The 21,967-nt window shown below is 36.8% G+C and overlaps 1 protein-coding gene across 14 annotated transcripts in view; it reads left to right on the top strand.

Annotated features, from left to right (window-relative positions):
- The window catches only part of WDFY3 (WD repeat and FYVE domain containing 3), a 277,594-nt gene that overhangs the window by 231,643 nt on the left and 23,984 nt on the right, over positions 1 to 21,967 (top strand). For all 14 annotated transcript variants that reach the window (XM_023252964.2, XM_023252963.2, XM_045056143.1 and 11 more), the window contains 10 exons: positions 2,243 to 2,406; positions 4,954 to 5,102; positions 6,221 to 6,341; positions 7,154 to 7,239; positions 8,948 to 9,028; positions 12,259 to 12,313; positions 12,599 to 12,718; positions 14,537 to 14,654; positions 15,613 to 15,719; positions 17,273 to 17,426. In XM_023252964.2, coding sequence (XP_023108732.1) covers positions 2,243 to 2,406; positions 4,954 to 5,102; positions 6,221 to 6,341; positions 7,154 to 7,239; positions 8,948 to 9,028; positions 12,259 to 12,313; positions 12,599 to 12,718; positions 14,537 to 14,654; positions 15,613 to 15,719; positions 17,273 to 17,426 — 1,155 coding nt within the window. The remainder of the gene's footprint in view (positions 1 to 2,242; positions 2,407 to 4,953; positions 5,103 to 6,220; positions 6,342 to 7,153; positions 7,240 to 8,947; positions 9,029 to 12,258; positions 12,314 to 12,598; positions 12,719 to 14,536; positions 14,655 to 15,612; positions 15,720 to 17,272; positions 17,427 to 21,967) is intronic.

Below are 21,967 nucleotides of genomic sequence, written 5' to 3' on the forward strand. Positions count from 1 at the left end.
ACTCTCAGTGTTACCTGACACTTTAATCCAATGCCTCGATAACCAAATAAATATTTATAAAATTAAAACAACTACTAAATGTATTATTAGTGCATGTTAGACAATAGGTAAGAAATTTCTTCCTATGAGCTAAGACAGATTATTCCAGATCTGTGCTTTATGAGCTTAGTAAAACATACCTGAGATGATGAATTAGACATGGACTTTTTGATTCTGTACTTTTATATATGTGTGCCCCCCTCCCCCCTTCCTGCAGCTTTTCCATGATCTAAATCTTAACAAACCCCACCAGACCTTGAAGACACTGGTCAGATTTCAAATCCTCCTTCTCTGAAGCCTTTTCCAACTTCCTTGTCCACCGAGAACATTTTGCTCATATCTCTTACAGCAATTTCAGTGTTTTTCACTGCTTTATGTTTTCTAAACATAAGTTTCTCAGAGGCAAGAGATCCTTTTTCTTCTCACCAATGACTTTTGGCACATGCCCAGTGCAAAATGGGGATTCAGTCAATATTGAATAAGTAAATCGGTCCATTGTTTTAACCCCTTTAAGCCTCTGATTCATGATAAATTCAAAAGTCTTGACATATTCTGTAAACAAAGCCTCAGAATATAAATTGAGGACTTCAAATTAAAAATAAATTTCAGATCCAGTTGATTAAAAAACATAGTATATGACCACGTCAACAAAACACCCCATCAAAAATTGTGATCCGTCTCTCTTATTGTTATAATATTCATCTTCTCATTGTGACTATGACTTCGTAAGCCTTTCGTAATCTAACATTTTCCTAGAATCCTTGAAACTTGTAGTAGTTGAGCAAGGTTTATAGTCTTCTAATTTTCTTGACATTGCCCCAGCACAGTTACACAAGTGGGTCCAAAGCTGAATTTACTTAATATAAGCTAAGGTATACTTCAGAGTTAGTCAGATGACCTGTGTTTGGGTCATTGGCACTTGACTTGGCTTGGCCCCATTTTCCTAATCTCCAGTGGAGGTAAAACCACAAATTTTGGTGTCCCTACTCTGTTGTGCATGGTATTATGCTAGACATAGAATTGGAAGTTTTGATTTATTAAAAATAATGCAACTATAGAGGCATCTGGCTGGCTCAGTCAGTACAGCATCTGACTCTTGATATGGGGGTTGTGAATTCAAGCCTCACATTGGGCTTAGAACTTAACTTTCAAAAAAAAAAAAAAAAAAAAAAATATATATATATATATATATATATATATATATATAAAAGCTTTTCTCCCTTGTGGATATTCTCAGCAGGACTTGATCTCTCTTGCTTACTTATTATACTCTTTCATATATAAAAAGAAGGTTCTTCTCAAGGCAGAGCAGAACCTCTGATAACTCATGCTCAAAGGATAAGATTCTAAAAGGCTGACTTAAGCTTTTGCAACATTCTTAGCACAATTATCATTGGTGGGTGTACCATGACTTTTTGGGACAAGTATAGAATATTAATTTAATTAAGTGTTGGGTTTAGAGTGTATTTTGAGTGCTTCTCATACTTTGGCATCTCATCAATTGATTTTAATGTCACCTCCTGTGGTTATTAATAAAATTTTCAAAATATAGACAGTAGAATGTTTCCTTAACCTGCAAATTAGGTCACCTGTCCTGTATTTTAAAGAATTGTATTTTTTAATGATGTGATGATTTGATCACCTTGATTCATATATGAATGACCATATTGCTGCTTGTTACATAAGTCTTGAAATAGTCCTCATTGGGCCTTCCATGTAGGTGGGATCTCTTATAATCATATTTATAACTTGCTGTCTTTAATTTTGTTTCTGATAGTGATTGATCATTTGTTTATGATACCCCCTCAATGACACCTGTCCATAAGAAACACCATTCTTACTATTAATTATGCTAAGCTCTCTATCATCATCTGACACTTATTTAGTATTTACTATTAAATACGATGCTAAGCATGAATAAGCAATTAAATCCTCCCAACAGCCCTCTAAGATAGATGGTATTTTTGTCCCAGTTTTATAGATGAGGAAACTGAAGTTCAGAGAAGGCAGATAGATAATTCTCCAGGGTCACATAACTATTTCACTTTAGGGCCTATGTCTTCAATCACTGCATTGTGCTGCCTCCCTGTACCTTTCAGAGTTACCTCATTTCGGAAATATGTGGGAGAGACTGCCTGAGCCCAAACTGCTTCCCAAATGGCCCCTGCAAGGTCACATGGCTGTCATGGTTATTATCCCATAGGTCTGGTCAAGCCTCCTCTAAAACGGTCTCGATCCGCACCTGATGGAGGAGATGAGGAGAGCCAGGAGCAACTACAAGACCAGATTGCTGAGGGCAGCTCTATAGAGGAGGAGGAGAAAACAGACAATGCTACCCTACTGCGCCTGTTGGAGGAAGGAGAAAAGGTACTGTGCTTCTAAAAAGTAAGGATTGTATTTAAGTGACTTGTTTCCATTTTACAAGACTAACTGATAGGTATTTATCTGGTGGCAGAAGATAAATATTTTAGCCCCTAAAATGAAATACAGGGTGAATAGTAGGCAGCCTTTTGGATTCAGTACTCTACATCTGTCATTTTCAGGATTTTCTGACCGATCTGAACACACTAAACAGCACAAAGCTTCATCAAATACAGTATTAACATTGATACCTAGTTTACTCTATCTCTGTACCCTTTATTAGACTATACTTATTGCCATAATTTTCTGTTTCAAACCCATGCACGCAACCCACTCAGTAATCTGGTCTTGTTTTGTTTTGTTTTTTTAACACCTCCATAGTTCCATTAACCATGTACAAGCATCTTCAGCCCATGCCATGCGTATCATCATCCCCAGGCTTATATTCAAGCCCCATCTCCTTCACTCACAGAAGACCGCCTTACCTTTTTACTTCTCTCCTGACCTCTTACACCCTGCTGACCTGTTCAGGCTCACTTCACTGACTCTGCCTTATAAGCCTAATAAGCTTCTAAGCAGCACTCTGTGCCCCACAGTTGACCACATCCATAATACTAGCGCTTTACTCTGTGCTTTACTCACTGTGTTTTCTGCCAAGATGCCCCTCTTTCCATCACGTGCATAATAATCTATCCTGGGGGCTCCCATTTGGTACAATCTCATTTCCCATGATCTCTTTAATACTCAGATGTAGGAGGCTTTCTTTGATTGTCTTGCCAGCTCAGGCTTGCCTGGATACCCCTCCCCTGTGCTCTTACAGTGCCTTGTATGTATCGTTCTCCTTTATCATGTCATGAATGTTCCTGTGCCTATCTCTTCCCATAGGCAGGGAGCTCCTTATAGCCAGGCAGTGTTTCTTCTCCAATCCCCATTGCCTTACACAGTTCCAGTCACCTAATAGATACCCAATAAACTTCTGCAGGAAGAAGTGATTAGTTGAGTAAATAAAAGAATAAATAAATGAATGAATGAGTGAGTTAAACATGTTGTGAATATTGACTTTTTAAAATGTGGTCTTTTTGCCTCTCATATTAGGCCTTAGTGTAACCCTTGAAATCTTACCCACTAAGGTATAACCAGAACTTAGGGTATGATTTTTAAAATTCTGTTTGAATATATGGCTTCATTAATCTTGAATGAAAATATTTTTAAAAATCATGTAATTATAGAAGTACATGAGGTCTGAAGGAAGCACAAGAGAGGCTTCTGAAGTCTTGGGAATGTTCTGTTTCTTAATCTGGATGCTGGCTGTGTCATATTTTTAGCATTTGAAAATTCACCAAGCTATGCACTTACAAAAAACATTTTTGTGTTTGTATCTTACACTACAATAGAATGATTTTCAAAGTATTGGGTTTTTTTCCTATAACATTCTACATTTTTATTATAAAAGTAGTTCAGATGTGTTGAAAATTGACTACGTTTGCATGTTTTAGAAAAATCTGTTTTCTAACACTCATTTTTCAAACTTTTAATCTCATTAAGTACAGTTTTTGCTCTAATTGATTTACGTTTAAATAGTGCAAGAAGTATATTCAGACTGACATTTGTTTGACTCTAGATTGGTTGCTGATATTTTTTCCTTGACTCATGTTGAACTGAGTTTAAGCAAGAAGGAACTAGATCTTGCCCGTTGGAAAGAGAACAATACTTACATTGAGAGATTTAGCAACTCTTGACTATGAAGAAAATACAACTTCTGCCAAGTTTGGCTTTGTACAATGGCAGAGCAGTCTGCCAGGCAGGCAGGACCCCAGGTGGGGAGCGAATAGGGACAAATGTCACAGTCCCCATTCCGGGAGATATTGTGTAAAAAGACGAAAGTGAGTTGCATAAAAGAGAAGATCACCAACAGTCTCTAACACGATTACATATGTTATCTCTGTAACTCTCACAACAAGCCAGTGTTGATTTGAAATTCACTAATGCAGACAGAGAGGCCCAGAGAAATTAAGAAAGTTGGCTAAATCCACAACTAAGTGTCAGGACTGGGGGGATTCACTCAGGATTGTCGGGATCAACAGACCTTTTGCACTCTTGACTCACAAAGGGCACAATCCTAATCTCCTTACCTCAATTCTCTTTTTTTTTCTGACAAGTTTATTGTCTCTGTCTCCTTCCTTGTCTAACTTGTTCATCGCTCCTAGAACCTAGTACACATGTCCCTGGCACACGGTGAGTACTCTGTGGATAGTGGGAGAAGTGGATTGGATGGATAGGTGTTGGATGTGAGTTAAATGGTTGTCTCCTTTTACTGAACTCAAGTGCAAATCAGATTGCAGTTTTAGCTGATTCTTTTTAACATGCTTAAACTCAGGTTTAATGTGCTTAACTCCGGGGAAACCGTAACAGTGCATCTCGGTAAAATCCTGTTTGCCCACTAAATCCATATTTTCAAAACATTTTGTTTCAGTTATATCAAAAAAGAAATTATCAGGGTTGTTGGATTTTTTTTTTAACTCTCTTAATGAATGTTTATGGTTTTCTTTATAGATTCAACACATGTACCGCTGTGCTCGGGTCCAGGGCCTAGATACAAGTGAGGGGCTACTTCTTTTTGGTAAAGAGCATTTTTATGTGATTGATGGATTTACAATGACAGCAACCAGGGAAATAAGAGATATTGAAACCTTACCTCCAAAGTAAGTAAATGAATGAAGAGACACAGTACAGTACAGCTATCTTGAGAAAACAATATGTATTTACATAGTGTTGTTTTAATCCAAAACTTGTGTTCTGAGTAACATTATCTTTCAGTTTGTGTGCATTTGTCATTAAATATTCACAAAGGGGAATAGTTATTTGAAGGTAAGAAAACACTTGTCTTATTTATCAAAATGAAAATTAAATAAAATGAATTGTTCTGCATTCATAGCAGTAGACCCCAAATTCCTTGTATTATTCTGTGTATAAACTTTAGAATTTGCAAATTGTCCTTTTTTAATTTTAGTGCAGACACAGTTGTAGAGGAAATGCAGGTGGCTTCATAGTACTCTAACAAATGGAAGAGCGGCCATGTCCTCTGCGCCTTGAAGCAGTGTGACAAAAGCACAGGCAGGAATAAAGTGAGTTTTGTCTGTCTTCCTTTTCTTCTGCCAGTCCTGTGATGGGATGACAGTGGATAACAGAAACCCAGAAGACAGACAAAGCCAGAAGGAGCACAAAAATCTTAAAGCTTAGTCAGCATGTTCTTCTCTCTTTAACATTTTGAATACCTAACACTGTCGAATGTAGACACAGCCTCTGCGATCCATTCCTAGATGTTTCAGATAATTACTGTCAGCAACAATCAGGGCCACATTCATGGGCCCCTGGCTGCATATGAAAATACTAAAAATTATATTTTGTGGCTATTGCTTTAAAGATGAATATATTAATATTATACATTAAACCATTTTCTTCTACCAAAAAGTGTAATTTTTTTCTTTCAATTAAAAAAAATTAAAACTTTTTCTTGGGCCTCTAAAACTATGGGGGACTACACGCTGTACCAGCTGTGCCTGTTAGATAAGTTGTAACATGGGATTTTTAAAATTATATCATCAAAGAGGGTTCTTTGTACACTGAGCAGTGGATACATTATTCTCTTAAACATGCTTTTTTGTTAAATATGTTTAAATATAACTTAAACATATATCAGTATTCTGATATATTGTTGCCTGCTCCTATTCACATGTTAAAAATAACATACCCTTTGTTGAACAGTGAATTTATCTCTTGCTGTGTTTTGTTTATCTTTGTTTCTCTTGCCTGCCTATAGTATGCATGAGCCAATTATCCCCAGAGGAGCCAGGCAAGGTCCCAGTCAACTCAAAAGAACATGCAGCATTTTTGCATATGAAGATATCAAGGAAGTACATAAAAGGCGGTATCTCCTGCAGGTGGGTTGTTTTAGTAGTACCGAACATTTTGTCATGTTCCTTTATTTAGAGGATGTTTTATTTTATTTAAAAAGAATGTTTTTTTTATGTGTATTTATTTGGAGAGAGAGAGAGCACAAGCAGGGAGGGGCAGAGAGACAGAGAGACACAGAATCTGAAGCAGGCTTCAGGCTCTGAGCTGTCAGCACAGAGCCTGATGTGGGGCTCAGACTCACAGCTGTGAGATCACGATCCAAGCCGAAGTCAGATGCTTAACTGACTGAGCCACCCAGGCACTCCTATTCAGAGGATACTTTAAAACCCATACTTGCCATGAAAACCCTTTATAGGATCCACACTATCCCTTACAGTGTTTCCTTAGATGATTTTATGATAGGCAAACTCATGTCACATGGGTGCACAACTCTGTATATTACATGTTTTTTTTAACAAAACCTGAGTGATATCTTTGTTCTCACAGCTTTCCCTGTAGCATCCAAATCAACATATAACTATGTAAATATGCAAACATATAAATATATGTTTATATAAATATATGTTTTAATATAAAAATTGCATTTTCACTGTAATTTTCCTAAATTATAGTTTTAAAATTATTTTACCATTATTCTGTTAAAGATTTCAGAAACAAATTGAACTGGACAAATTGGCTCTGTTTATTTTGTAATTTAATCTGCTGGGAATTCATGACTTTAAAAGTGTCCTTCAGTCAAAAAGTTAACTTCTTTAACAATATAGATATTCATAGTGGGAAAGTTAATATCTAAACTTTTTTGTGATGTTTCTTAATGTTTTCTCTTTGATCATTTCAGCCTATTGCTGTGGAAGTTTTCTCTGGAGATGGACGGAATTACCTCCTTGCTTTTCAGAAAGGAATTAGAAATAAAGTCTATCAAAGGTATTGTTTATTAGGAATACTTTATAATGCTATCATGGGAAGGAATGGAAAGGAAGCTGGTACCAGATAAGCTAGTTTTAGAAGTCTAGGATTTAGATCAGTAAATTAGCTTCTTTGAAAAAATGTTTCATTTTTGCCAAGCTCTGGAAACATGGTTCTTCTAATTAGCTTTTAAAATGATGCTACTCTGTTGTGAAATACTGTTCATCTTTCTGGTCACTACAGATATCATCAAAAGCTACTTTAACCATTGAGTCCTGCGTCTCTCATTGTAAAAGGATGATGAAACAGTAATTTAAAAAAATCGTACTTCAGGTTCAAAATAGGCTTCTTTCCTATTTACCACAAAAGAAGATCATGCCATGCCTTGCTACTGAGTGCAGAGACTTAGCTGCCTTAGAAATTATATTCATATGACCCCTTCTCTGGCCTTGCAAGGGAGACTGATATTTTCATCCTCAAAAAATTAGCATAGCCAAATAAAAGTTAATCTAACCTAATCATATTTTACTTTTGGTAAGCTAAAATTTACCTTTTCAAAAGCATTATGTATATACATGGTGCTGGAAAATATTTCTGTTGGATATATGAAGAGAAAGGCTTTTATGAACTGATCTCAGATATAAGAGACCTTCTCTAAACTGTTTGAAGGGTGGTGTAGATCCTAGCAAGCCCTCTAATAAGGGAAGTTATATATTTCACATTACTTCTGTGAGGAATGTCTGATGCCAAGCAACATAGCCTATCATTGCAGTATAGTAATATTACCTGTGGGCCCTGGGGATGAGGGTGGTTCTTAAAGTGGGTGTAGATGGTGATTGGTAATCCACAATTCCTTTTACATATGGGAAGAGCTAATCAAATGGCTGAAATTTTAGTTATCTGTCTCATTCACTTCTACAGGCAATGTTGTTTTCAACACTAAGAAATTATTTGCTCTTCATAGTTAGCAGCTGTTACAAGAAGATGAGTTTGTTTTTCTCTGAGAAATTTCTGTGTATATACCAAGTTTAGGGTCCACATCCATTCTAAGAATTTTCCCATAACCCTCTTCTGCCTTTAAAATATGTATGGTGCGGGCGCCTGGGTGGCTCAGTTGGTTAAGCGTCTGGCTCTTGATTTTGGCTCAGGTCATGATCTCATGGTTTGTGGGATTGAGCCCCCATCAGGGTCTGCGCTGACAGCACGGAGCCTGCTTGGGATTCTCTCTCTCCCCCTCTCCCTCTGCCCCTCCCTCCCTCCCTCAAAATAAACATAAATAAATAAATAATAAATAAAATACTTCTATCGACATTGTAAGTAACTCTGAAAAACATGTGTGTCACATAAAGTTGCTCATCTGGTATGTATCTTCACTTGTTTAGTGTTGTCCCTGTTCTGTCATTTGTTTAGCTGTCATTGTTACTTGCTGCCATATGAATATTTAGCTGTTAATCACTTTTTAGGACTTCACTAAGTTGAGTCCCTTTCTGTGAATCAGTGTCAGAAGGCTTTTCTTCCAGTAATGTGACAGCATGTTTAAAATCCAAAATGATAGATTTTGCTGCAGCCCTTTGTATTTGGCTTTGTAACAGAGTATTCCAGTTATTGTGTATTCCCTTTGAAAAGGTAGTGGAGGGGTAAATGCAGCAGTTAAGATTTAAATGAATCATCCTTTTTGAGTCTCCTATTAGATCCTGACTTTGACATGCTGTTTTTTCTTTTCCAGGTTTTTGGCCGTAGTGCCGTCTCTAACTGACAGCTCAGAGTCTGTGTCTGGGCAACGACCAAACACAAGCGTGGAGCAGGGGTAGGTTGTTTGCTGCTTGTGTTAGTTTAATAGTGAAATCAGGACGGTGTGCATCTGCATAGTAGCAGTTGATATTTTTAATGAGTGTTTTCCCCTCCTGGGAAATACTGAAAACTAAATACTGAAAACTAAAAGGAAAAAGAAACGGTGTGCATGCTCACTCGTGTCAGATCAGCACTCAATTTTGGTCGATTTCCGCAAGCCTTCTAAGCATGCGTATAGTCCTATGTGCGTAATTGAGTTTTTTATTATAAACATAGATTTTTCTTCTGCTTTTTCCATTCTTTGTTGTAGGTAACCGTTTCCCACTGCTTTTAAAAAATTCTTCAGAAATATTACTTTTATTGACTACGTATTTATTGTATGTCTAAAGCATTCTCTTGTTTTTGGATATTTTATCTTTCTCTGGTTTCCTTATTCTAATAGTTCAAGTGTGATTGCTCATTATTTTTTTAGGGTAAAGTCCCCTTAGTTAAAAAAAGAGGGAGGTATGAATTTTAAGGCTTTCGGTACACAAAATCAACTTGATTTCCATAAAAATTATACATATTTATATTCCACCTTTAGTGGATAAGGTTACTTTTCTCACAGATGCTTGCCAGTTTTTTATATTTATCTTTTCATTTTTACTAATTTTATAAAATGCTTTCTCAATTTTTCAACGCGCATTTCTTTTATTTCAGTAATCTTGAGTTTTATAATATGTTTGTTAGCCATTTAAAATCACCATTTGTGGGGCGCCTGGGTGGCGCAGTCAGTTAAGCGTCCGACTTCAGGCAGGTCACGATCTCGCGGTCCGGGAGTTTGAGCCCCGCGTGGGGCTCTGGGCTGATGGCTCAGAGCCTGGAGCCTGTTTCCAATTCTGTGTCTCCCTGTCTCTCTGCCCCTCTCCCGTTCATGCTCTGTCTCTCTCTGTCCCAAAAATAAATAAACGTTGAAAAAAATAAATAAATCAAATCAAATCAAATCACCATTTGTTAGGGGCGCCTGGGTGGCTCAGTCAGTTGAGCATCCGACTTCGGCTCAGGTCATGATCTCGCAGTTAGTGAGTTTGAGCCCTGCATCCTGGAGGCTGCTTCAGATTCTGTGTCTCCCTCTCTCTGCCCCTTCCCTGCTTATGCTCTGTCTCTGTGTCTCAAAAATGAATAAACATTAATTTTTTTTTTAATTTTAAAATCACCATTTGCGAATTATCCATAACTTTGCCTATTTTTTTTTTCCTGAATTCTTTTCTGTTGGCAGTATTGATAGAGATTTGATCGTTTTTAATTGGGATATAATTGACACACAATTATAGTAGTTTCACGTATACACCATAATGATATGATATTTGTGTAAAGTGAGAAATGATCACTACAAGAAGTCTACTTAACCTTTTCTCTGAGTTCTTATTATCAATTTGTATGGGTTTTTTTTTTATAATAATATATTACTCCTTTGCTTGCTATATTTGTTACAGCAAATTGCCCAGTTGTCCTCTTAATTTTTTTAACAATTTAAATTTAAACTTCCTTATGCTCATTTTAGCTGCTTTTAATCTTAGAAAGTCCTTGTGGATGATACAGCCATTTTAAAAATCCAACTACCCAGCTCCATTTAGTCACTCAGGAACTGGTAGCCCTTTATAATCCATTGGAAAAGAAGCAATGTTTTGGGGCTACAAATGAATGCAGCTTGAAAGAAAGTGACTTCAGACTTTACTGGGGATTCTATAATTCATAAATAAAATTTGATTCCAGTCTGTGTGCATCTAACTATATTAAGTTTGTATGTTTCTCTTTTAAGTTGTTGCTTTTCTTTTTCTTTAGCTGTTTAGCAAATACAAATGGTAAAAATGTGCTGCTGTTAAGCCCAGATCATGTTCTGTTCCTGATCATTGGTGTTGTTACTAAGATAAATAACAGGAACTAAAAGGCCTGGTTACAGCACATTGAGCCTTTTTTTCTATGTGTAATTAAATTGCCAATACTTTTACCTGCTTAGATAATCTTCAACTTATTTCATTGTTCTTGCTACTTTCTGTGCCAAGTTGGCAGTTCTTAAAGATATTTTAAAAGCCCAAAGGCGAGAAGCAGAAATTCATTTCCAACTTTATTAACCTTTTCACTTGTTCCCTTTCTTATAAAGTGGAGGAGTCGACATAGCTCTTTTTCCAGGGAGAATTTCTGTACATTCAATTTGCATGATAGGAAGAACTTATCTAGAAGTGGAAAGTGTTAGCCGTACTGTTGAACTGGATATGTTTAAGAACTAAGGTTGACAAATCCATTAATTTCCTTTCAGTCAATAAAATACATACTTTTAAGTGCTTTCCTACCAGTTCAATGAGTAACTCACAATCTTCAAATCATTAATTATTAATATTGTAAAACTGTTAAACCTTGGAAAGGAAACCCTTTCCAAGCATTCTAGGGAAGTCTGATATCCAAGAAAGTTCATAATTTTAAATGATCTGAATAGCAATGACTTTCCTGTCATAAAATATTCATCTTTCTGTTCACTCTTCAACATCTCTTTTAGGAAATGTGCCACACACCTAGTATATACAGAATGTTGTATACTATTTCAATTATTCCAATTTAATGTCCTTAAATGTGTTTACATAGGGATCATTGTAAAAGGTAGACCATTGGGCTAGATCATTGTTTTTCGAACTTTTGCCATAACCCTTAGTAAAAGAATATACTTTACATTGCATCCCAGGACTCACAAACTGAGTTACAAATACTAAAACAAAATTGTCTGCAAGCACTTTACCTTACTGCATGTGATGTCTTTCAGTTTTCTGTTTTCTTCAGTTTAATTCCATGTTACTTCATATTTCAAAATGTTGATTACAGGGACACCTGGGTGGCTCAGTAGGTTAAGCATCCGACTTCGGCTCAGGTCATGATCTCATGGTTTGTGAGTTTAAGCCCTGTATTGAGCTCTGTGCTGACAGCTCGGAGCCTGGAGCCTGCTTCAGATTCTGTGTCTCCCTCTCTCTCTGCTCCTCCCCTGCTCATGCCCGGTCTCTCTCTGTCTCTCAAAAATAAATAAATGTTAAAAAAAAAAACAAAAACAAAAAAAATGCAAAATGTTGATTACCATCCACTTAGCTGATTTCATGACCCATTAATAATAGGTCTTACATAGTTTGAAAAATTTCTGGACCAGTTAAATTTTTCAACTTTATTATTACTCAGATTTAAAATGATATGGCCTACAATTTAATTATTTCTTGCTTTTAGATCTGGGTTGCTTAGCACCTTGGTTGGAGAGAAGTCTGTGACTCAAAGATGGGAGGTAGGCTTAATGAAAATATAAGCTTCATTCATAATTTATAGTTAGATAGTATAAGTCATATACTTATTCATTCATTCATATTATTATCCATATCCATAATATGGATATACATATCCATAAGATATGTACATGAAAAATATTTTGCTCTTCTTATTAGGAAAACAAATGTTATAAAATCTGTTAAGAAGGAAACTGTCTTCTCTCTTATTTTGCATATAAAATTTTTTTAAGTGAACGTAATGGAAATAATTGTCCTAAAATGAGTTTTTATTTATCTTTCCCAAGAGAGGTGAAATCAGCAACTTCCAGTATTTGATGCACTTGAACACTTTGGCTGGCAGATCCTATAATGATCTCATGCAGTATCCTGTCTTCCCCTGGATCCTTGCAGATTACGACTCAGAGGTAAATCTCAAATCGTTTTTGTGTAAGTGGAACACATTTTCAAAAGTAATTAAAAGATACTTCAGTTGCTTAAATGTTTTACTTGCTTTGTAATTTAAAGTTCTCAACAGGCACTTATTTCAAGAAGATGAGAAGAGTTTTAGCTTGGAGGTGTTTTTACAAAGTTTAGGTCATTGATGAACTTCTTAGATATTAATTCATAATATCTATTTGGTTTTCCTAAGTGCTAATTAATTTGTATTTGCTGGTTGGTGTCCCTCTGTCCTCTATACTGCAGCCAGTTTCAGAAACAGTAATTTAATTGAGTCATCACTCTGTTTAAAATTACTCAGTGAATGATCCTCACAGTTTAGAGAGATTTTAAAAACCTTATCAGTACAGCACCATTGAAAAAGTAGCTCCCACATGTATGTCCCTTGAGCACAGAGATGATCTTAAATATCTCTCAGTTCCCAACTGTTAGAACAGTGCCCTGTACTTAGCATAAAATTTAATGTTTGCTGAATTAACCAAAAAAGTATTTTGATTTTGCATATCGATTTTGAGAGGACAAGTATACTAACTTAACTTATATTCATGGATGTGGATTCATTTCTCCTGCCCAAGCCTTTAAAGTACAAGTATGGCCCAATGGGTTGGTCATGATACCCTTTAAAAGGACGTAAGTTACCCCTGGTATATATTTTACATTTTTACTTTTAAAACCCTCAGGTAGTAAACTTTGGTTCCCTTCTAAGTACATGAATTAGGTCAGTTAGAAATGAGCTTTCAAGGGGCTCCTGGGTGGCTCAGTCAGTTAAGCGTCCGACTTCAGCCCAGGTCATAATCTCACAGTTCATGAGTTCGAGCCCCACATCAGGCTCGGTGCTGACAGCTCAGAGCCTGGAGTCTGCTTCGGATTCTGTGTCTCCCTGTCTCTCTGGTCATCTGCTACTCGCACTCTGTCTCTCAAAAATAAACAAACAATGGGGCGCCTGGGTGGCGCAGTCGGTTGAGCGTCCGACTTCAGCCAGGTCACGATCTCGCGGTCCGTGAGTTCGAGCCCCACATCAGGCTCTGGGCTGATGGCTCGGAGCCTGGAGCCTGCTTCCGATTCTGTGTCTCCCTCTCTCTCTGCCCCTGCCCCGTTCATGCTCTGTCTCTCTCTGTCCCAAAAATAAATTAAAAAAAAATAAAATAAAATTAAAAAAAATAAACATTAAAAAAAAATTTTTTTTTTAAATGAGCTTTCAAAATAATCAGTGGTAGATGGAAAGATCCCATCTTATTTGGAAGTCACATGGTCTAGCGTGCAGAGAGAGGGACATCACACCAGGCCATGGTGTGAGTCCTGAGTGCTCTAGTTTATTTCACTTCCTGATTATGATTACCTCTAAGAAGAAAATACTCAGAAAGGAAGTTGGGGTGAAATGGGGGAGGAAAGGAAGAGAACAGAAAAGATATTTGGTGCTACAGTTATGAATGGTAATGAAAATAAAGATGAATCAGGGCCTTTGTGCTAAGTCTGCTGTCTCCTTGCCAAGACTGGGAAGGATTTTCCCTTATTCCTCCTCTCCAGACCTGGATCCTGAGTGTCTTCCTCTGTGAACACTTAATTTCCAAAGTAGTTGTCTTCATACTGAACCAGTTGACAAACTGCCATGTGTCTGTCTGTAAAGCATGGATAACCAGTAGGTGTACGGCATTATTTTGGAGCCCCATTCTGCCAGTGTGACCACAAACATGTATAAATCATCGTCTGCTATAGCCACCATGTCTACCTTGGTCACAACAAAAGGTGTATAGTAACTTGGAATTGGATTTCATTTTGTATTTTAGGAGGTAGACCTTACTAATCCCAAGACTTTTAGAAACCTGGCTAAGCCAATGGGTGCACAGACAGATGAACGATTAGCTCAATATAAGAAGCGATATAAAGACTGGGAAGATCCTAATGGTACGTAACTTTTCTTTTCATTGGACTTTTACCTCAGTTTCAAAAGTAAGTCATTATTTAACAGTCTGACATTCTTGTGTCTTTCCCCAAATTGCTTATATGTCATCATATCTATATATGTTATATATGCACACACATTAACAGTTGTCAGATTTTGCATGCCAACTGATGGCCATGCTTAGAAGGCATGTTTTCAGTAGCTTATTAGGTACTGGCCAAAAACTAAATATGTCTGCTTTGTGTAGCGCAGCGATTTTCCATCAGATCATCTGCTTTTATCTCTAACCATATTTTAGCCAGGAATTATAGTTTCCTTTTTAAACTCTCTTTTAACTTATTGATGCACTCTCTTTTAACTTGTTGATGCACTTTTTGGAACCCTTTTGCTTTAAAAATAGTGGTAATAATAATTGGTTACCGCCTAAAACAGTATACTTATTATTTATTATGTTCAGTTTTTACCATGTGTCTCCCTCAAATGGGTGAAACAAACAAAGGAAAGAAAAACTAAGCCTAACAGTATTCCATGTGTGGACCTTTTATTCCCTGCTAAGGAGAGTAATAACAATTGCACAATATTCATAGACAATTTGGAAATACACCATTGCAAAGCCAGAACCTCATAAAAAGTAATTATAAGTCAAAATCCTGCTTTAGTGGAAGATAGTTTGCTAATAAGGTTTATCTGTTACAGTAAGCCTCAAAACATGAATTGCCAAATGTGCTAAGTTTGTGGGGAAAGGCATTGAATTCTACTTAATTTGGATGGATTACCGCCAGGTATGTAAGTGAGGAGTAGCGGTGCCATAAAGTTCCCACACTACAAATGCCGATACCAATTGTGTGTAGTGTCATAGCTCTCACGTGTGTGTTACGTTTTCAAGCCTATTAATACCAATTTTACTTTCCATATTTACTCTTCTTTTATTTTCAATCATGCTTTAATTTTTTTGAACAGGAGAAACTCCAGCTTACCACTACGGGACCCACTATTCATCTGCAATGATTGTGGCTTCATACCTAGTAAGAATGGAGCCTTTCACTCAGATATTCTTAAGACTGCAGGTAAAACTCTAAATGTAGTATTTTTCTATTTCATTCAAGCCTTCTTTCTATTTAAAATTGTGGCGCTTTTTTTTTTATGTCATTATCTTGTCTTACAAGAAGCCCTATGACGTTTCAGTCACTGAAAATAGTCAAACATAATTCAAGTGGAATGTCATTGTATCAAAATTGATGAGTTAACTAGGATTTGTTTACAGTAAACAAGTGCCAGTGTCCTTTAGTCAAAGAAGCAAGTACCTACCATGTGCTTTCCAGCCAGGTATATGGAATTCAGCCTTGACTGGTTGAATTCAACAAAAATTTAAAAAAGAGTAGTACAGTCTGGCTCATTTGCTGTCTTCTTCATTTTAATTGCTTTTCTCCACATTCTCTTTCCTTTATTCAGCAAATATTTATTGAATACCTACTGTGTACCAGGCACTGTTTTAAGTACATGGAAGATATCAGTGGGTAAAGACCAAAGCCCTACTTTGTAGAGCTTACATATTTTAGTTGAGGGAAACAGATAAGGATAATGAATAAATACATTTTAAAGTGTTTTAAAATATGATAAATGCTATCAGAAAAATACAGATCAGAGAAAGGGGGATGGAAAGCACAGGAGTAGGAGGTAGGGGTAGGCACAGTGCAGTTTTAAATAGATTGGGCAGGGTAGGTCCCCTTTGAAAGGCTGCATGTGAACAAAAACTTGAAGGCCGTGAGGGAGTTACTCATGCAGACATCTGGAGAAAGTGTGTTCTAGGCAGAAGGAATAGCCCATGCGAGGGCCCCATGTCAGTCATGTGCCTGAGATGTTTTAGGAGCAGCAAGGAAGCCGGCGTCTGAAGCAGAGTAAGTGGGGGAGAAAGTCATAGAGGATGACATCAGAGAGGTGGCAGGCCTTGGTGGAATCGTATGGACTTTGGCATTTTCCTGCAATGAGCTTCATCAGAAAGACAGATGCACGGTGTTTGCTTAAAACTCAGCAATAAGGAGTTTGAGGAAAAGGATGGTGTATCTATGAGGCTGTGTTAGCGAAAGAAACCCTTTTCTATTTGAATTTGTTGTATCTATAACTTCTTTTGATCACCTTCTTAGTTTTTCACCTAATTCTTGGCAGTGTGAGAACTTGAATGTCATGTTAATTTATAAAATTAGTCACACATATATAGATGGCTATACATGGCTACATTAGAATCTTTTCTTTTTTAGGAGAGCATCATCAAACCATGGATGAATTCATATTTCCTTACACTCTTGCCCTCTCACCAAAAGCTAATTTCTTAATGATTTTTAAAGTCTTATTTGGATTTCACTTTGATTACAAAATATATACTTACTTTAAGCACTCTTCGTAAAGAATATCCCCAAAAGGATTGGATTAATTTTCTTTTCATGATGATTTAAAATTTTATATTCTTGATGCAGGATGATGGAGACGATGGGATGATGATGGGAAATTGAATTTGTCACCAAATGTATTTATGTGGGTTTTTCAAGTGCCTGAGCTTGACAGAAGCTGTTAGGTGGGGATGGTTCTCTAACAGAGAGGTGTCTTCTCATTCCGCCTGCAGGGAGGCCACTTTGACCTGGCTGACCGAATGTTCCACAGTGTACGTGAGGCCTGGTATTCAGCATCAAAGCACAACATGGCAGATGTGAAAGAACTTATCCCAGAGTTTTTTTACTTACCAGAATTCCTGTTCAATTCCAACAACTTTGATCTAGGTACGTACGGCTGTGGCACTGTCTTAGGAACGTTAACCAATAGAAATGTCACTTTCCTGACTATTACCTGCAGTACACACTGACAAGAAAAGACTTCCTTGTGGTTTCAGCAGCTGTTGTTTACTATAATCGAGTGTGTGGAGTAAATATAAAAAGAAAAATAGATTTATGTTCAAAATAGCTGTTTCAAATTAGAGTTTTAGGAAAATTTACAAATTGACCATATTACATCTAATGGTCAGAATATTGTTATGTCAATAAAAAACAAAGATGAAGTAAAATTTTATTTGAAAATTATTGTGATTGAAGGGCGCCTGCGTGGCTCGGTCTGTGAAGTGTCCAACTCTTCGTTTTGGCTCAGGTCATGATCTCGCAGTTTATAGGATCGAGCCCTACATTGGGCTTGGCACTGGCAGTGCTAAGCCTGCTTAGGATTCTCTCTCCCTCTTTCTCAAAATAAATAAACTTTAGAAAAAAAATTATTATGATTGAAATTATTGCTGAAATGATATACTCAAATTTTCATGTATTATTTTTCCCCAGTGTATTCTTTTAATCTTCTGTATCGCCTGAGGCATTCTCAGCTTGCATACTAATATGTTTTAAAGTTAGAAATTTAGAATATTTCTCTTCTATATCCTGTTAGGGTAGTATTTTCTAGAAACAGACAAATCAACGTTTATAAAAAGGAGAGAAGTTTCATCAGCACTCTCTTCTCTTTATATATATAATCCAGCAATTTCAGGAAGTAGATTTGATTTTGGCTATAGTTTCTTGGAACACAGTTTGCTGATCTAGGTTTCTGAGTATTTCTTTTAAAACATATTCCATTGTTTCCACTTTAGAATAATCCTGCCAGATACTGTCCTGTTTTCATATATTTTTCATACCTCATATCCTATCGTATTTAAGAGTTCAACATGTGAATCATTATTACCTCATAAAGTTTCATTAACAGAAGATTCAGAGCAATGTTCATATCTGATAACCCCTGAGTAATTTTTCTTTTTAAAAATTGTTTTCAATAATTTGTATTTATTTGTCGATTGGCAGTTCTAACCTTGTGAAATTAGAGCTTCAGGTCTAATGGGAAAGATCATGAGACTCTCTCAATAGCCCCAGCATAAAACCTAAAAGTGGTTCTCATTATCTCTGATTGGGACTGGAGCTCAACTTTGAGCAGCTAAAGACACCAAGTTCTGGACCTTAGAGTTGGAGTGAGTGATGGCTCCTTAAAGGAATAGAACAGATGGTGAACAGGGAAAAACAAGAAATGCATACACAGCATTTGGATACAGATGTACATTAGTGTTTTGCTGTGTTCACTTATAATTCACCTTTGAAGAATGCTACTCTCCTCCCTGGGGACACCACTTTCCAAGAAAAAAATATGGAGAGGTATACAAAGAAAGAGATAGCCCCAATCTTCCAGAAATACTGGATCAGTTTTATGTTGCAAAAATGTTTTAGCCCCGCCCACTTACAAATCCAACTTAAATGATCCACTTTTAAATAAGTAAATTAAAAAAGAGTCATTTGTCTTTGTCATGCTCTCACCTTCATAATAAATCATCTTTCCTCCATGAAATCACACACTTTAAAAAACACTATTTGCATATAAGAGCTAAAGGCTTACAACTCTTAGAAGAAAACACAGAACTAAGTCTTCATCATCTGGTATTTGCCGATGGATTCTTAGATAGGATATCAAAAGCACAAGCATCAGGGCACCTGGGTGGCTCAGTCAGTTAAGCGTCCGACTCTTGATTTTGGCTCAGGTCATGATCTTGCAGTCCGTGGGATCAAGCCCCATGTCAGGCTGTGCACTGGCAGCCTGCTTGGAACTCTCTCTCTCTCCCTTTCTCCGTGCCCCTCCTCTTCTCGCACGTGTGTGTGTACACATGCACATGCACTCTCTGTCTCTGTCAAATAAATAAACTTTAAAAAAGAAACAGCACAAACATCAACAACAAAAAAGATGACTTGGACTTGATCAAAATGTAGAACTTCTGTATCCAAGGACATTATGGAGAAGGTGACAAGAAAACCTACAGAATGAGAGAAAATATTTGCAAATGATATATCATAATGGTCTAGTATCCAAAATATAAAGAACTCTTACAACTCAACAGCAAGAAGATAACCCACTTAAAAAAAATGGGCATAGGACCTGAGACATTTCTCCAAAGAAGGTCAATGGCCAATAAGCACATGAAAAGATGCCCACCATTATTAGTCATTAGGGAAATGCAAATCAAAATCACAGTGAGGTACCACTTCACATGTACTAGAATGGCTGTGATGAAAAAAACCAACACATAGAATAGCAAGATCCAGCAAGGGTGTGGAGAAAGTAGAACCTTCATATATTGCTGGTGGGAATGTAAAATGGTTGAGTTGCTGTGGAAAACAGTATGGTGGTTTCTCAAAAGTTTAAAAACAGGATCACATATGACCCAGAAATTCCACTCTGAGATATATGTCCAAAAGGACTGAAACAAGTACATATACACACCTATTCGTAGCAGCATTACACACAGTAGCCAAGTAGTAGAAACAGGCCACATGCCTATCAATGAATGAGCAAATTGTGGAATCTACATACACTGGAATGTTATTCAGCCATGAAAAAGTATGAATTACTGAGACACGCTATAACATGGATGAACCTCAAAAAATTATGCTAAGTAAAAGAAGCCAGACACAAAAGATCACATAATGTCTGTTTCCAGTTATATGGAATATCCAGAACAGGTAAATCTATAATAGAACACAGATTGGTGGTCACCAGAGACAGGAGGGCAGGAGGAATGTGGGGCAACTGCTTAATGGGTGCCAGGTTTCCCTGTGGGGTGATGAAAATGTTTTAGGGCTCGATAGGGTTAGTGGCTGCACCACATTCTGAATGTACTAAATTCCTCTGAATTGTTCAATTGAAAATGGCTAAGTTTATGTTAAGTAAATTTCACTTAAATTAAAAACACAAAACAAAACACTGTTTGGCCTCTACCCAAAAAAGAAAGTAAATGATGTAAAAAAAAAAAAAAGAGCACTTGGGTTTTTGCCCTGGTTCTGAGATGTGTAGCGATTCCCCCCATCCTCCCCCCCATGTCTTCTTTTTATACCCTCGATACAGATGTACCTGGAGGAGAGCTACAGAGTACCAGAATCGGACCAAGAGTATACTAAAGAGTGTTCTCTTTAAATGTTAAAATTACAGATATTTCTGGTGAAATAAAATTGTATCACATTAAATATTAGGGATTATAAGCATATTTTTTTGAAAAGTACATTATATGTCAAGTCTGGGAATTATTAGTTGCTTCTTATCAAAAAATTGGGTCTGGTATTTCAAGAGGAGTGGACTGGAGGTGTGAATGAGGGGGAGAGATGGTAATAACTTGATTGTTTTATTTTTTTTCTTAAGTCATCTGGCAGTTTTTCCAACCAAGTAAAGACATTCCTTTAAACAGTAAACTGATTTTTGTAATTCTCACTCCATACCACATTATAAATAAGCCATCAAATAACAGTGACAAAAACAAGATTGTTTTTACGGGAAATATTTTTATTGGCCCTCACTTGGAACTGCCTTTGTATTCTAGAATTTGAACAATTGTACTTCTGAAAATTTCTCATGTAAGTGTTTATTTAACCAACAGCCGTTGAGTCAACATTACTGTTCATTGAGTCATTGATCATCTGATTTGTATCTAAGAAAACTACAAGCTAAAGTTAACCTTTTGTTCTTCCAAAAAATGAAAAGAAAAGACCTGTTTCCTGAGCTGCCAGTTCCACTTAATATGTTTTGTTGTGGATAGATTTTATAGCAAACAGTTTCTTTAATATTTTTCAGATTGTTTATGATTTAAAGTAACAGTTTCCACGGAATAAATATCACCTGTATGCATTGTCACAACTTTTGTTTCTCCTGGGTTAGCCCTGTAGTTTTTCCAGAAGTTTTTTTTTTTCCTGTTACTGATATACTAACACCAAAGAATTAGATTTCAGATCTTTGTTTTTAATGAGAATCCTTAGAGCAAAATATGTGTCAGTTCTGCAGAGCTCTCTCAAGAGCTTAAGAATCAGAAATAGGAGAAATGACATGCATTGCAAATATTTCTGGAAGACTGTGGTATTTTCATTTCCTCCTTAGCAAAGAGAGCCCTCCAACTCCCTAGTGACTGAGAAGTTAGGTATTCCTTCAGCAGCCTCCATATGAGTGGCAAAATTTTGTCAAAACATTAAGACAAGAAACTCAGTACTGGTTAACTGCTGATGACTCACCAGGCTTTAAGCATTCAGGAAAAGCCCAAACAAAAGAAGGTTTGAGAGAAATTGCTAATGATCTTCCAAATGTGCAGTCCTAAGGGGATTGAATTTGAGCAGTTTTTCTAACCTCAAAACAGCAGCCTCACAAAATGTTTCATTAAAAAGGAGTCCTGTGGTCAGTTACGCTTCAGAAATGTTGTGTCTAATATCCCTCCTAGAGAAGGGCTGTGCCTCTGAGGAGTTTTGCAGGAAGAAACATGTTTAACTTT

Source organism: Felis catus, chromosome B1 (assembly GCF_018350175.1).
Source record: "Felis catus isolate Fca126 chromosome B1, F.catus_Fca126_mat1.0, whole genome shotgun sequence".
Classification (NCBI taxonomy): Eukaryota; Metazoa; Chordata; class Mammalia; order Carnivora; family Felidae; genus Felis; species Felis catus.